At 45.1% G+C, this 15,881-nt stretch overlaps 1 protein-coding gene across 7 annotated transcripts in view; it reads right to left on the reverse strand.

The window, feature by feature from the left end:
* Positions 1–4,743: 4,743 nt before the first annotated feature.
* Positions 4,744–15,881, reverse strand: part of HOXB3 (homeobox B3) — an 87,809-nt gene continuing 76,671 nt past the window's right edge. For all 7 annotated transcript variants that reach the window (XM_083709660.1, XM_083709655.1, XM_083709658.1 and 4 more), the window contains 2 exons: positions 14,975–15,575; positions 4,744–8,923 (listed from right to left, as the gene is read on the reverse strand). In XM_083709660.1, the coding sequence (XP_083565786.1) occupies positions 8,151–8,923; positions 14,975–15,449 (1,248 nt within the window). In that variant the 5' untranslated portion in view covers positions 15,450–15,575 and the 3' untranslated portion in view covers positions 4,744–8,150. The remainder of the gene's footprint in view (positions 8,924–14,974; positions 15,576–15,881) is intronic.

Below are 15,881 nucleotides of genomic sequence, written 5' to 3' on the forward strand. Positions count from 1 at the left end.
AAATGCATAGTTCTCCCTAACACTCAAAGGAAGAGAATAATAGTGTTCTAATACATTCTACCAACATCTGTGAAACTTTTGAAAGATTTTATTCCTACCAGAAGATTTTGTTCCATAATCTTAAAAAAGTGTAGAGTGCAGATGATTTAAAATGGAGTGGACCACTTTTATTAGCTTACAAGGAGATTGGGGTGTGGTGAGAGAATATGGGGGAAACGGAGACAGGTTGTTTGAAATGCAATTACTTTTAAATGCTTGAGTTAAGCATACACAACCCACCACTGGAATTCTACTTTCTGTTCCATTTCCCAGGCCAAGAGCATCAGATTTCCACAGAAAATCCATCTGACTAATCAGATTTCACTTGGCTGCATTTGCACTGCCAATCCTTCAATGCTGTCAATTGCTGACATCAGTTAAATGCCCTGAATGCTTCGGTCCATATGGGCTTCACCCACAGCATCACAGCGTCATGGTTTTGTAGTCTTGCAACTTTCTAAATGGACTGCAGACTACATGCACAAATGTTTCAGACAAAGGCATAAAGATGGATTAGTACCATGTGGTTAAAATACCATAAGCACTTGCCCTTTGCACGTTTGAGAACCAACATGGTTTGGATTGAAGGGTTTATTGTGAGGGTTTGTTTATTAGGAAATGCACAAATATTGCAAGTGTAGTGATGACTTGGCTGCAAAAATTCATATACAGATGGGTACTGCGGATTCACTCAAAGCATTGCTTTTGGATTGGCAATTCTAGTGTGTGTGTCCCCTCACACACATATTACTGACTCTGTTTTAATAGTCAAGTTTTGAGGTGAATCCTGGCGTATTCTTTTTCAGTGGAACCCATAATTCATCTGAAGAACATATCAGAAAAAAATGTACAAGAGTGCATGTGTGGGAGGGGATATTTCAAGCTGCAGATGTACTGCTGTGACATGACCTTACCTATGCATTCCCAAAAGCAGAGGCCTATTAGAACCTGGTGATAAATTAAACCTCAATTAAACTGGAGGTATTGGAACTTCATGTTGCAATCCTATACCACTGACCTGGGTATAAGCCACATTTAACTCATGGGACTTACTTCTGAGTAGAAATGCACTGCTAAAGAGCTATTTCCAATGTGTGTATGTTTTTAAGAGGCTTCCTGATTTGATACATTCCCATGTCAAGCGTGCCTTAAGAACATGTGTCTCTCCCAAACAAAAGACTTTTGAGAAATGAAAACAAACCTCATACTTACAAGTGTATTAAAGCCAAATCAATTTGATTTTAGTGGAATTCCCTTTGTTTGGTGGTAGTAGCAGCACTACTACAAAACAAAAATGAGTGCTATTACTCCTTTAAATTTATTTATGGATATAGTGTGCAAGGAACTGAGCCCTTTGGCTGGCATTACACAAACTTATTTTAAAACTATTTGAGGAAACCTTTTCACACAGGACTAAATAACAAAGATGCCAATATTTTGGCTCAGTTATATCATCCATAAAATCACATTCAGGGGAATGGGAGGAGGCGGCGGCATTACATTCTTGACTATTGTTGTTTGATCAGGTCCCAATCAAAGTTTCCACGCTCTTATGCTTTTAAATTATAGCATCAGATAATATTAAATTACTTATTGCATGGATGAACATAATCCAGCTACAGTCATGGACACAGGGGAAAGAGTGTTTCAGATTTTTTTTCTAACAAAACTGTTATTTATTATTGGTTCAAGGCTAAAATTATCAGTTGAAACTTAATATACAAAACCAAACATAAAACAAAATTAAAATAATCTTTCTTACAAAGCCCTCTGGCCTGAAGTTCTTGCCTGTCCGTGGATTTAATCTACCCATTAACTAAATGTAGGGCTACAGACCAACAATAGTTGTATGGAAGGAGAATATTTATTACATATGTGTTGCAATCCACACCCTCCCTTTCTCTAAGGTGGTCCTATTAAAGTTGATGGAACTGCTTGGGGTTTTGTTAGTTGGTATTTGTAAACACAATGAAACTCACCTATGGCATACTACCACAGCACCTTACACCAGATAACCATGGACATAGAACAATATCCAATCATGTAGAAACAATTATTTCTCGACCCAGAAGCAATTACTCTAATGTAATCCTATAGACCTCAGTGAATAGTTGAGACATTGCATCCAGAAATCTCCATGTCTGTGACCTGATTAATATACTTGTACTCTGAGTCTAGTCTTAAACAGCATCTGTAACATGCACAATAAAGAGCAAACATGACAGCAGCCACTGGTGAAGTGCTTTCCCCTATAAGGGATCCATGCATACCCCATCACATATAACTATGCTTACCATGTGAGTTACTCTGCTGAGATGTAAAGCGAATGTTCCAGCAATTGGTGCTAATTCTACACGTAAACCGGCCAACTAGCATGGCAGGTGCATTTATATGTGATGGAACACATGGCCAAGGATAGTCATGTGGGGAAGGGCCATAGCACAGTGGCAGAGCATCTGCCTTGCATGCAGAATCTCCCTGGTTTAATCCCCAGCATATCCAGGTGGGGACATCTGGCTGAAGCCCTGGAGAGCCACTGCCACTCAATATAGACAATACTGAGCTAGATGGAACAATGGGTTGACTCAGAATAAGGCAGGTTCCTTTGTACTAATGACCACCATAGCATCTATTTTGACCCTAGGTAAAGCTGAACTATGTAAACAATTTGGTTCCTTCCCACAATGTCCCTTCCCACAAGCAGCTTGCAGAAGTGGCTAGAAGTGCTGAAAAGGAGCCATGGTGATAATCCAGTCCATATGATTCCAAATTACAGAAATGACCTCTGTATCTTAAAGTTAACATCTCACCACCGCAATAGCAACATATGGATCAGGGCTATGACCATGACTGATGGGACCATGGCTTAGTGGTAGGGGCTGCATATTCCTTCCATAATCACTGACATTGTGAACTAACAGTATTTCAGATGGCCGAACTGGGAAAAGGCCTCTCACGAGGTTTGGAGAGGTGCTACCAGTCAGGAAGTCCATACTGGGCTGGATAGTCTGTGTATTATATATATATATATCCTGCACAAACCTGGTACCACTTTGATAAAACAGGATATGAAAAATCCACAATATCCAATTTATGTCAATATGCAATTATATCCTAGGGCAAGGATAAGGTACCTGTGGCCTTCCAAATGTTGTGGACTGATAGGAGTTAGCATGTGTGATGGTCAGGGTTGATGGGAACTGTAGTCCAACAGTATTAGGAGGACCACAAGTTCCCCATTATACCAGAGCAGCATATGTATATCACAGAAGCACCAAAATGGTCAGTATCATCTATTAGACCAGCAACCTCCTGTGCCTAAAGAATTTATCTGCACTTGGGTTTCTGGTACGCTGCATAGATAGGTCAACCCAAATCCTCAGTAACTGGAGGTCATAGGCCTTGAACAAGTCCCCCTAATTTCTGAAATCCCCCACATTGTCCGTATTGCATTTCCGTTCCAAGTCTCCACATCACAAACCCAACTCCAGGGGTTCCAGAAATGAGCGTGCTTCCTCACTCCCCAACTGGGCAGAGTCGAGTCAGGAATCGATCCTCCTTCCTTCCTCTTATACAAAGGAAGCCTCCCTTAAGGAAATGGCAAAGGCTCATTCAAGGTGGGGAGGCAGAAAGAACGTGAGGGCACCAAGGGAATGAGTGACTTTCCTTCTGTACAGCACCGAGCACAGTGTTTTGCATGGAATAAAAGAGGAGTCGTGGTGGTGGTGGTGGGAGCTGCCGGAGAAGGAGCAGCAACAGGGCTGGTCGTCGTAGCAGTAGGAGTAGATAGCAGACCTTCTTCTCAGTCAGAGAATGGCGGAATCTCTTCCCAGCCCTGTCCCGAGCTCTCTCTTCCACAAAGCTCCCATTTCGACCTGAATCGCTCTTACAGGCACATAAACGTGACGTTCTAATTTGACAGGCCGTTTACATTCGGTTTCCAACATCATAAAAGTTTTATGGAAACGCGCTGCTTGTAAAAATAAGTTTTCTTAAGGGTTGAGAGCATAAAATACAAATTAGCAGAGGCTTTATCTTATCTCTGTCGCTGTGGCACGTTCCCCTCCCCCCCTCTCTTTCCACGGCTGCTGCAGCATCTGCCTTCAACTCCTTTCTTGTTATATTTAGCGATTTAATTTCACGATAGGTCCGTCCCCCCCGCACACACACACACCCGCTCTTAATTTCAGCCAGATAGCCCCGTGTGTGCCTTTTGTTATGATTAATCATTTTCCTTTGTTTTCATTTTAGGCCCAATGGCTGTTTAGTCTGGACGGCACGTGATCGGACCTCTTTGTATCAGCAAAAGATGAGGGGTAATTTTAATTGGCGTGAGACTATTTAGAACAAGATTTTCAAAGTGGAAGGGAAAACAGGGCGGGGGGGGGGGAGAGAGAGACAAGGCGGAGATCGGGGGAGCTGGAGAAGAAATGAACCCCCTAGCGATTAACTTTTTAAGTAAACACAATCATCTAGGAGAAAGTGCTCGGATTTTATAAGCTGTAAAAATAAAGCAGCGACAGTCATAACCTAAGGGAGAAGCGGGAGAGAAGGAAATAGATAAATGTCTTTCTCGTTAATGTCTGAAAAAATTAGAAATGAAACGTGTTGTTCTCTTTTCCACCCCCTCCCCTATATGACAGCTCAAAGGCCTTTTTTTTTCTTCTGCCTGTTTTCAAACCCGACCAATGGAACAAGAGCCAATTAAGAACAGAAAGTTTATTCAAGAATTGTTCAACAGACAACCCTTAAGGAAATAAATAAAGTTATCTACTGTAAAGAACAAAGAAAGATGTTTCAAAAAAGAGGAGGAGGGCGTGGTGGTGGAGGAGGAATAGGAGAAAGGAAGGAAGGGTTTAGCTAGTTCTTCTAACTGAGGACTATACAATTACAGCCTGGCTCGGATTTCATGCCTCCAGTAGAACTAAACACATTATTTTAAGTACGAAGGTAACTACTGGCTTTTCCCTAAATTACAATAACTAAAAAAAGAAAGAGAAAAGGAAAAAACTGGTTGTACAATGACAAGGAAAAAACACCATATTCCTTTATAACAAGTAAATACTAAAAAAAAAAGTACATATTTTTTCTTATAAATACATAAATGTTGGGGATAAATAATACAAAACCAACAAAAGGGGAAAAAATAGTTTAAAACTGGCTATAACCAATAAATATATAATATATATATATTTATATATATGAATGTTCACCGGAACACGCGCACACACCCCATTGAAAGACGTCTCCAATGGGTGTCCTTCAAAAAGTTGGTATATATACCCATTAAAATGTAAACTCTAAGTGCAAGAAGGATGCCAGGCCAAAGAGGAAGCGCCAGGAAACACGCCCCCTCCCCACAGGGCCATTTCCTTCCGCTTCCGTTTGGAGGACATAACAGTTTCTGCTCAAATATACCCTGTTTTCACGTTCAAGAAAAGAGACGCAAGGGAACGCAAGACGCCTTAGAGGTGAGGCTCCCCCGACCCATAGCGAACCCCAAAGAAACGGGGGGAGGCCACCACTTCGCAAGGAAGTAAAGGAGGAAGTAAGGAAGGTCTCTGTTTTTTTTTTCTTCATCATGTCGCCCCCTTGTACATTTTGCACAAAAAACCCTGTTTTCTTTTTTAAGCCCAGTTTTGCTGTATAAATTAGTTTGCAAAAGGGCACCTCGCTTTCCTCTCTCTCCCCCTCCCCCAGCCCTTGACGGAGGTAGTGGGGATCCAAGGAGAGGCGCATAGGTAGCCCTAAAGAATTGGCAAGGGTGGTGTTTTTAGATAATGGGGCTGTAGGGTGGGCGGAGGAAAGGGTTCAAGGGGGAGGAGAGCCAGCTTAGGAGGGAAAATTCAACAGTTTGTATGTGGTGGAGATGAGTAGGGGCTGGAAGACTTCAGGAAGGCGGTTTCCCACTTAACGTCTTAGACTTTTTCTTTTCAAAGAAACCCTTTTGCGGTTAGCTGTGGGGTGGGGGGCGGAAGCGACTTCTTTTAAGAAGCATTGGTGTATTCACGATCTACTACGACCACAATTTGTTGTGCATGTTGTATGCTTTCTTTTTTTTTAACCCTTAAATAAAAGGAAAGAAATTAAACTATCTGTTTCGTTTGATTCTTCCATTCCTCCCCGCCCCCGCAAAATAAATAAATAAAAATCAGCTCCATTTTTTCTACATTCAAAATATTTGTGTCGAAACCCCAGGACCAAAATTAGTTGAAAATGCAAATTGAGAATGGATGTATTGACTTCAGGAATTGTCCCTTTATTTGTCAGGATTTGAAAAGTGTATTGTAAGTGGGGGTTAAATTCACTGGTGAGCACCCCCACCCTCGCAAGTTCATTGCTCAATATCAACTGGCCTTGCTGTCTGATATCTATGTATCTAAATGTGTACCTGATTGTCTCTACAACACCTACTTAGTAGTCTAAGATTGTAGATAAATGCATTTCTCTCCCCTGAATGGGTTTTTACTACAATTTGTGGTGCAATCCTACATACGCCTACCCAGAATTCCCAGTGAATTCAATGAGATTTACATCCAGGTAGGCATATACTGTATAAGAGAGCAGCCTAAATGGTGTTTAGGTCTGGGAAGAGTATTCTTATGGACACAATGCCAAAAAGGAGCAGAAAGTCTGTGAGTTCCATTTCCATGATCTGCAGCAGCATTCTGCCCCCATTGTGTCCATCAACTCCCAACGATTTCAATAAGTGTTACTGCCAAAGCAAACGCTTTGAGGACTGACATCTGTAGGATAATCTTGAGCAACCTATTTTAATCAGTTTCATCTGTATTAAAGGAAAGGAGCTACATCAATTTATACCAATAAATTATTCTGCCGGCTTTTTATGGTCTGCCTAGGGCATATACACAAGGCCACACATTTTTCATTGGGAGTAACTGGCAGTGACAACATTTGGTATCGTCACTCCACCCACCCATGATCCTGAAAGGGGGAGGCGAGTTCTTTGCCACCCGGGGAGTTACACACCAAAGGGTGGTTTCAAGAGGTGGGCTTGGAGTCCTGGTTTTGTGGCATGCAGGACTCAGTCTTGGGGTTGCTCTGCGGGGTGTGTGTGTGTGTGGGTGTGTGTGAAAGTTTGCTACTGTTGCTTGGCTACAAGCCTTATAAACACACACACAACCATAAATGCTCTAGCTTGGAAGTCTTGCTGGTCTCAGTGGAACGTCTTTCCAACTGAGGATGCTTAAAATGTAGATTTACTTGGGAGCAGTAAGAGTAATTCTATAGTAAAAGAACTAGGTGGGTGAACTACACCACTTCAAACTGCATATGGGGAATTGCATTTTAAAATGCTCCCTCATTTAAGATAGATACACTCCCTGTATGTAGAAATCTAGCAAGTCAGGAATATGTGCTAGTTCACTGCAGGCAGAGTTTTGTTTTAAACTTTTTTTGGGGGGCAGGAGCATTTAATAAAAATGATCCACGCACACACCCCTGCAGTTTGAAAAGCTACTGTCCAGAACCCTGCCACCTCAGTCTACCCACTGAAGAAAGAAGATTCCTCCCTGAGAAACCTCGCTGAGTTCACAACATTCGATTTAAGTGATGGCCATCAGCTGGACTTAATTGAAACTAGGGTCCTTTAAGGCCCAGTCAAGGGATCTGCTCCCCCCCACTCCCCCCCCCCTTTTAACACGAGGGCTCACATTCAAAAGTTGCCAAGGACTTTGTGCTGTATGTGCAGAGTGCATTTTCTCCCACCCCCAGGAAACACAAGCCACTCCTCCACACACCCCAGTTCTGAGGATGGGATTGGCCGAAAGGTTCCCAAATCAAATGACGTGACCCCTAGAAAGCCAAGGCCCCCCCCATCAACACCGACTCCCGCCTGCTCCTCTTGCAGGGTGTGGGGGACAATAGTAGGCTGGGGCAGAAGGAAGGAAGAGGCAGGAGGTAACCCTTCCGATTTGCAGGGCGCATCTAAAGGGTTTCAACACAAATACTTTTTGTTTGTTTGTTCCTTTAAGATAGAGCGAGAGAGCTCACCAACACAACCAACAAACCGATCCACCCCACCCAGCCACCCCCGCCACGTCCGAGTTGTCTGTTAACTCCCCCCCCCCACCCGATCTGGCCCCTCCTCATCACAGATGGGTCAGTTTGGGCGCCTCTTGGATTCTACCCTGAGTCGAAGCGTGGTGGGTGGAAAGGTCTGTGTAAGTCGGGTGGGACTCGCAAGGTCCATGGTGCTGGTTGGAGCCCATTTGGGGGGGGCCCCCGTTGTACTCCATGCTGGCTGGCTGGTGATGCTGGAGGGGGTTCAGCCCGTAAAGCGACGGGGCGGAGTTGGGCATGGAGTCCACGTAGTTCCCGCCCACGTAGACGGGGCTGCCTTGCATATTGGGGGCCCCGTATCCGCCTCCCCCGTTACCCTGTAAGACGTGCGGGTCGTACTCCGGCGGCGCCGTGTTGGCGTACTTCTGTTGGGTGGGGCAGCTTTTGATGGGGTTTTGGTAGGCAGTGGGCATGGCGTAGGCATTCTGGTGGGGTTTGCTGAAGGAGGGCGGAGACGGGGCGTCGTAGTTCGAGGTCATGGGATGCAGGGCGCCCAGGAAGCCCGCCGAGGACTGCATGGCTTGCGGGGGGCTCCCCGTCGGGGATGGGCCCCCGGAAGAGGAGCCCAAACCTTTCGACTTCTGATCCTTCTTGTACTTCATTCTCCGGTTCTGGAACCAGATCTTGATCTGCCTCTCGCTGAGGTTCAACAGGTTGGCCATCTCCACCCGTCGGGGCCGGCACAGGTATCGGTTGAAATGGAATTCCTTCTCCAGCTCGACGAGCTGGGCGCTGGTGTAGGCCGTGCGGGCTCTCTTGGAAGCCGAGTTGCCCGGAGGGCTTTTCTCGCCGCTGCAGCTTTCTGGAGAGGAGGTCGGGAAATGAAATCAGAGATAATTACTTACATGCAGAAAATTGAATGCACAGGCCTCTTAATAAATCCTCCAACAGGCAAGAAGACTTGCAGCCTCCCCTCCTCCTTCCATTCCCCCCACTCCATAATCATGTCATTTATTAAGAGTTCTGTTCTCCAAAGCTGCCCCCTCGCTTTATGAAAATTTGATCATGTCATGCAGAAAAGGAATCCGAGGCTATTTATTTGGGAGTCGATTATTTTGAAGCAGACCCTTTCAAAGGAAATTACGCCTGGCAAGTGGGCAGTGTTTGGAAAGCAAAATTAATCAGGCGCTCCTGTACACAGGCCTGCAGTGTCACTGTCCTTGTTATTCTGCGTGATTTAAACAAGCCCACAAAAGCACATGCACCCTTCTACATACGTGTGTAAGGCGCAAATGTCAGTATATGCTTGCCAAAGGGCTTCTCTATCTCTCTTACACACACACACACACACACACACACACACACACTATGCTCAATCTAGTGGGCACAGTGGCATAGCGTGGGTTGTTAGCACCCGGGGCAAGGCAAGTAATTTGCGCCCCCTAACCCTAACCCCCAGATGTTGCGCCCGGTGCACCCGGCCCCTCCTGCACCCCCCACGCTACGCCACTGAGTGGGCAGGACTCTTGTGCAAGCTTTCTTTCACTGCAATGGAGGTCTATGAACTGCCTGCTGGGTTGTGCTCCATGTGTTCCTACAACCAAAACTGAAATTTGGAACCTCTTTCCTACGCCAAACATTGAATAAATAACAGAGTGCCTCTGAGCATGTGCAGAGGGCCTTTTTCCATCACTAACTAAAACCAACATCAGAGATGGGGGGCAGTGACGTAGCGTGGGTTGTCAGCACCCGGGGCAAGGCAAGTAATTTGACCCCCTAACCCGTGGATTTGCGCCCCCTAACCCCCAGATGTTGCGTCCGGTGCGGCTCTCCCCCCTGCACCCCCCACGCTACGCCACTGATGGGGGGGAGCTTTCAGGGGCAGGATTCATCCTTTTCATACAGACCAGAATCCCAATACATCACCTTTTTAAGAGGGTAATGCATTCCTGGGAGGGGGGAGTTTTGCATCTGAGTCCAGTGCTGTGGATTGCAGCCTGGCTGCAGGAAGTAAAATCCAGTGTAAATAGTGGAGCACAGGCCTAGTTCAATGTAGTGGTAGAATCTTGATGTAATGCAACTACATCAGGTTTTGCAACTGCAGACTGCAGTTTGGAGTGCCATTTATGGTTAATTGCCTTCAAGGAAACTCACTACAGTGGTACCTTGGGTTAAGAACTTAATTCGTTCTGGAGGTCCATTCTTAACCTGAAACTGTTCTTAACCTGAGGTACCACTTTAGCTAATGGGGCCTCCCACTGCCGCTGCGCAATTTCTGTTCTCATCCTGAAGCAAAGTTCTTAACCCAAGGTACTATTTCTGGGTTAGTGGAATCTATAACCTGAAGCGTCTGTAACCTGAAGCGTCTGTAACCCGAGGTACCACTGTACAGGGGGGGAAATGTGTTGAAGGTTCTAGCCCATTCTGCCCATTACTATGCTAGTTCTTGGCATGCATGAAGATTATGTAAGCAAGCAGTTGCAAAAAAATGTACAAAAACCGCACATTTTCTAAAGTAGGGAAGTCCATTTTACTACCTCAGAAGTACCACCTCATTCTACTGCATGTGTACTTTCCAACTTTTTTTTGAGAGAACTGCATATAAGATAAATATACCCAAAGATGTCTGTATCTGTTATTTATATGTGTGTGTGCCTGTACCTCTAAGATATATCTAGATGCATGTATTGTGGTTCATTGCTCATTTAGCAACTTAGGTCTATATTGACTACATGATGTTTGTGACATTCACAGGACTATAAATGTGGGGTGCATTATTACTAGAGCAGTCAAGTACAACATTTCCCTGTTGCCTAGAATGGACTCACAGGGGAATGTGGCTCCAGACAGGGAGGACTTCCTGTCATACCTTCTCTGGAGCTTCCTACCCCTGTGTGTGACCAGGTAGATGGGCGTGACCCTAGCTGACCAGATAAAAGGACTGGTCACAGAACCATCTCTCTCTTGGACTCTTACTTTCTTACTCTTGGACTCTCACTCTCCTGGCTTTTAGCCAGTGCATGACTCAAACGTCACATAGGATGTAGCCCACAAGCAGTAAGTCTGAGATGTAGCTCAGACTTCTTTTTACTGTAACCACAAGATAAAGCCTGGCTTCAGATTACTGCTGTGAACTGGATGTGAGTAAAACTTTATTCTTACTTTTAAAGAAGACTGTGTTGTGTTGTTATTATTTTAAGAGGGAAATAAAGGGGACACATACCACAAACAAGCCAGACTTGACAAGCCAGACTGGATTGCTTAATTAAAGGATTCTAACAAATCATCAACTGGCTTCTAATAAGTTGCACAGGGAATGTGCTCTGCTGTTTACTCACTAGCATGAGTGAGAAAGGATAATATCAAAACAATATATCCTCTCCTACCTTCCTTAACATTCCCACAGTAAAGAATGCCAACCACTTTTTGAACATTGAGAAGAAATGTGGAAATGTAATATTTTAAGGGATATGTTTTATAAATGACAGAAAGATTCTTCTATCATTTACAGTGGTACCTCGGGTTACAGACGCTTCAGGTTACAGACTCCATTAACCCAGAAATAGTACCTCGGGTTAAGAACTTTGCTTCAGGATGAGAACAGAAATCGTGCGGCGGCAGCAGAAGACCCCATTAGCTAAAGTGGTACCTCAGGTTAAGAACAGTTTCAGGTTAAGAATGGACCTCCAGAATGAATTAAGTTCTTAACCCGAGGTACCACTGTACTCGGAAGGGGAACAGTAGAAGCTGGGAGAAATTTGTGTGTTCATCATCCAGTGATTGCAACATGGTGTATGAAACAATCTTTGTAGATCAGAAGCTGGGATTTCATATAATCTCATCAAAGGTATTTCCTTAAGAAATGCGTTTTCACATTCAGGAGTAAGGCATGCAGTGATGTGTTATCAACTGGTGTGCATGCATGTGGGAATCAGTGAAACTTCGAATGCACTGAGATTTTAAAGAAAGTGGGCTGGATCCACACAAAGTTAGTTGCACATAAAATGCAGTCCTAACCTTGTCCACTCAGAAGAAAATCCTATTGAATTAAATGGGGCTTACTCCCAGGTAAGTGGGGTTAATATTGCAGTCTTAGTTCTCATTGAAATCAATGGGAGAAGGTACTCGCAACTTACCAAGCTCTTATTGATTTCCATGAGAAATGGGGCATTTACTTAGAACTCCTGAGCGCTTGTCTGTTTCCAGGTAAGTGCATTTCACAGTCAGAAACATCACTTATTTGCTTTGGATTGTTCTGTTTATCATTGGCAACTTGTCTAAGGCAGATCAGCTTCAGAATGCTTGATATCTGCTTGTCTCCTTAAATGCTTTTTCCTTCCGCACAGATGATATAGGCAAATTTCGTCAGCCCCAGAGCCCTAGTATAAGATTTACTCATGAATAAAAAGAGGTTGTGAGTTTGCAAACTATGTAACAACCAAAATAATATCGCTTCTTTGTAGGCCCAAATTATACTTCAAATTGGCTTAATTCAGGCAGTAATCTAGTTCTGTGCACTTTGTGTAATGGCAATACTTTGTTTTATACAAATTGTGCACACAAATTGCATGGTATACACTGCACCCATTTCACTACTAGAGTATGTTATGCACAGGAACTTTGCATGGAAAACTGGTTAAGATAGTCCAATAAAACAAATCCTTTTCACTCAGGAAGAGTGGACTGTGTGGTCCAGCATTCTCTTCTCACAGTTGTGGGATATCTAAAATAAGGCAGTCAAAACCAACAACTTCTGATTGCTAGAAAGGCACACAGACAGAGGAAGTTGGATCTCAGAGTCTACAGGAAATTCTCCCTGTGAGAGCCACTCCCACTGTGTCCAGCCAGGTAAAGGGTCACAACCTTCTCTCTCTCTCTCTGATCTCTGCTATCTGATCTCTTCCCTTTGATGCTTCATCAGTGACTAGGGATGTAAGACGTGCTGAGTCTGAATCACAGCTCAGATTCCAAGTCTAATCTAAACTATAATATATGTCTGTAGCTACATTTTAAGCCTGCCTCAAGACTGCTACTGTGAAACTGAGTGAGTAAATCTATCTTTACTTACTGTTTTGCATGTTTATTGTTTTAAGAAGAAGAAAGGGGGGAAATAACAGGAAATCCAGTCTGCAGCAAAGCATCCTGAATTACTTAAATTAAAAGGCTAAAGCTAGCTTCCTTATTTTTTGCTGACAAAGGGATGTACTCTGCCAAACTCACAAAGGATAATATCTAAGAAATATATCCTCTTTTATTTTCCATACTCATCCCTACAACAGTGGCCAGTCAGATTCCTGTAGGGAACTCACAAGCAGGACAAATAAATCAATTCCCAAATAAGAGCCATATCCTAAGTTTGCTTAGAAGTAGGTTCCACTGAAGTCACTCACACTTCTTTCCAAGTTAATATCCTTAGAATTCTGACATATATATCCTAAGGATGGCATCCAGAGTGATGCAGCTGTTTTGTCCTATATAAAACCTGCTGTCTTTAATACGTCTTTCATCAAAATATCAAGAGAGACAGGGGGAAAAGCCATTTTGCCTGAGTATGGTATAACAGTAGCCTTTAGCACTGCAACAAATCAGTTACTCTCTGGCTGGTATTAGTGAGCATCCATGCTAAGCCAATGAGATATAAAATGGAGAACATCACACTTCTTGGGCTTTGATGAAAACACATTTTGTCAGGGATAAAAACCAGGCATTGAGCCAATGACAGCCAGACTTTGCAAGGGACCGAGAGTAGGAATGAGATGGCAGAGTCCTGAGGTGATGGAACAGACTGCAACACTTCAGCATGCAAGCCAGGGATCAGACTTTAGGTCAACAACAAAAACAACAACAACAACAACAACAACAACTCATTGCAAGGAAGAAAGGAAGGCTAGAACCTTTCTCCTCCATCTGCTTTTAATTTCTGTGCAGTTTTAAAAAAACAAGCGCAGAAAACCTTCCAAAATGTTCCTCCCACCTGTAGCCCAAAGTGGCACAACTCTATCTCACCACATCTCTCTGCTGCATATGTAGACTAGCCCTGAGTTCAGCAACTGGCATCCATGTGAGCCAATTTCACCTGGCATAGAAGCAGAGTGCTTTCGACCACAGCCTGGTTATCACTGTCACTTGGGTCAGACACTGTGTGTGGCGGTGGCGGCGGAACTAGCCCAGACTGGCTTTAATATCCAGATGACCCTCAAAGCCATGACCTTCTTTGAGAGACTGGAGACCCCATGCAACTTTCTGAGCTATGGACGCATGTAGGCAAAGTAAGTCTCCCTATCCCCTTTCTTTGCTCTTTTGCCTTCCTTGCACACTCCAGAAGCCCATTTCTCATACCACCAACACCTTAATCTACTGCTCCTCCTATTGCCTGTCACCCTCACCCCATCCCAGTCTAAGCCTTGAGGCCACTCCCCACTTCTACATCAACTTCCTCCTTCCGGTTCAGGGTCTTTAGCAGGCCTAGCACTGCTTTTTGGAGCCACCAATGTCTTGCTCCTCCTCTAGGTCTTAACCTACCCCTGGCTCTTTATATGCCAAGCAGGGACCTTTGCATAATCCCTGCCTTGGCAGTGGCTCACAGTAACCCATTTGGAGCCTGCCATCATCATCATCATCATCATCATCATCATTATCATTATTATTATTATTATTATTATTATTATTATTATGTGGCTCTTTGTACAGCTGCAATTAGTTTATGTGGACTCCAGCCCCTCTCCTTTCAATGGGCCTTGCCCTTTGGATCGCATGCATCAACATATCCTTTCAGCACCCCCACCTTCCTCCAGATAGGAAGTTTTGGACACCGGCCTCCTTCCCTGTCCAGCCTGGCCCCGCTGCGCCCCTGCACCTGTGTGTGCGTGTGTGTCTTTTGCACATTGGTGGTGGATATTCCAAAAGCAGATACCTGCGCTGGGGGAGCTGTTTTTCTGCTTGGAGTTTTGCCTCGACTCTTTCATCCAGGGGAAAATCTGTTTGGCGAGAGCGGCGTTACTAGAGCCCAGGCTGGCTTTGCTGGGGGCGCTTTTGACCCCCCCAGGCTGGCTGTGGTTATTGCTGCTGCCGCCCCCGTTGCTGCTGCTGCTGCTGCTGTTGGTGGCGGTGATAGGATTGGGGGGTGGCGAGACGGGCGGGGGCGGGTGGTGCTCCTGAGGCAGGCTGGGGCGCATGCAGCTCCCGTTCAGGTCTTTCGTTTTGGCTAGAGGGGAGGCGTTGCCGAGGGACTGGAGGGTGCAGGCCGGCCTCTGGTAGTCGTGGTTCTCCACGTGAGCCGCAGGCTGGAAGGGCTGCGGCGGAGGGCCCTCGTAGCCGAACCCATTGGCTCCCTGGTAGGAGTAGCCCCCGAAGAGCGTGGAGGTGTCGTAGTAGGTTGTTTTCTGCATCGCTGGGGCTCCCCGAGGTTCTCGCGCGCTGCTACCAGGCTCTGGCTGACCCCCTCATGGAAGGACATTGGCACCCCCAAGGTCACGTGGTGAGGAGGCCTTCCCCGGTGTCTTTTGCAAGCTGACCTGAAAGGTTAGAAAGGCACACACAATAAGACGGCACGGCCTATGAATCCATCTTGGTCATTGAAAAGCCTCGTGACATGAATAGCTCGGGCTGCTGCGCGCGCGAGGGGAGCGGAGAGCAGATGCTGCCTGGGCGCTCCTGGGCGCGCCTCTCGGCGAGCCCCTTCTCCCCTGGAGCAGCCTCGCCAACTATTCCAGGACAAAACACACAGAGAAGGGGAAAGGGGCTCCCCATGCCCGCTTGGATCACTAAAACCGACCCCTGAGCAGTATTGTCCTTTTGTTCTTTCCAATTGGGTTGGTATT

This window comes from Podarcis gaigeae (genome assembly GCF_964106915.1).
Source record: "Podarcis gaigeae genome assembly, chromosome: 13".
NCBI classification, from domain to species: Eukaryota; Metazoa; Chordata; class Lepidosauria; order Squamata; family Lacertidae; genus Podarcis; species Podarcis gaigeae.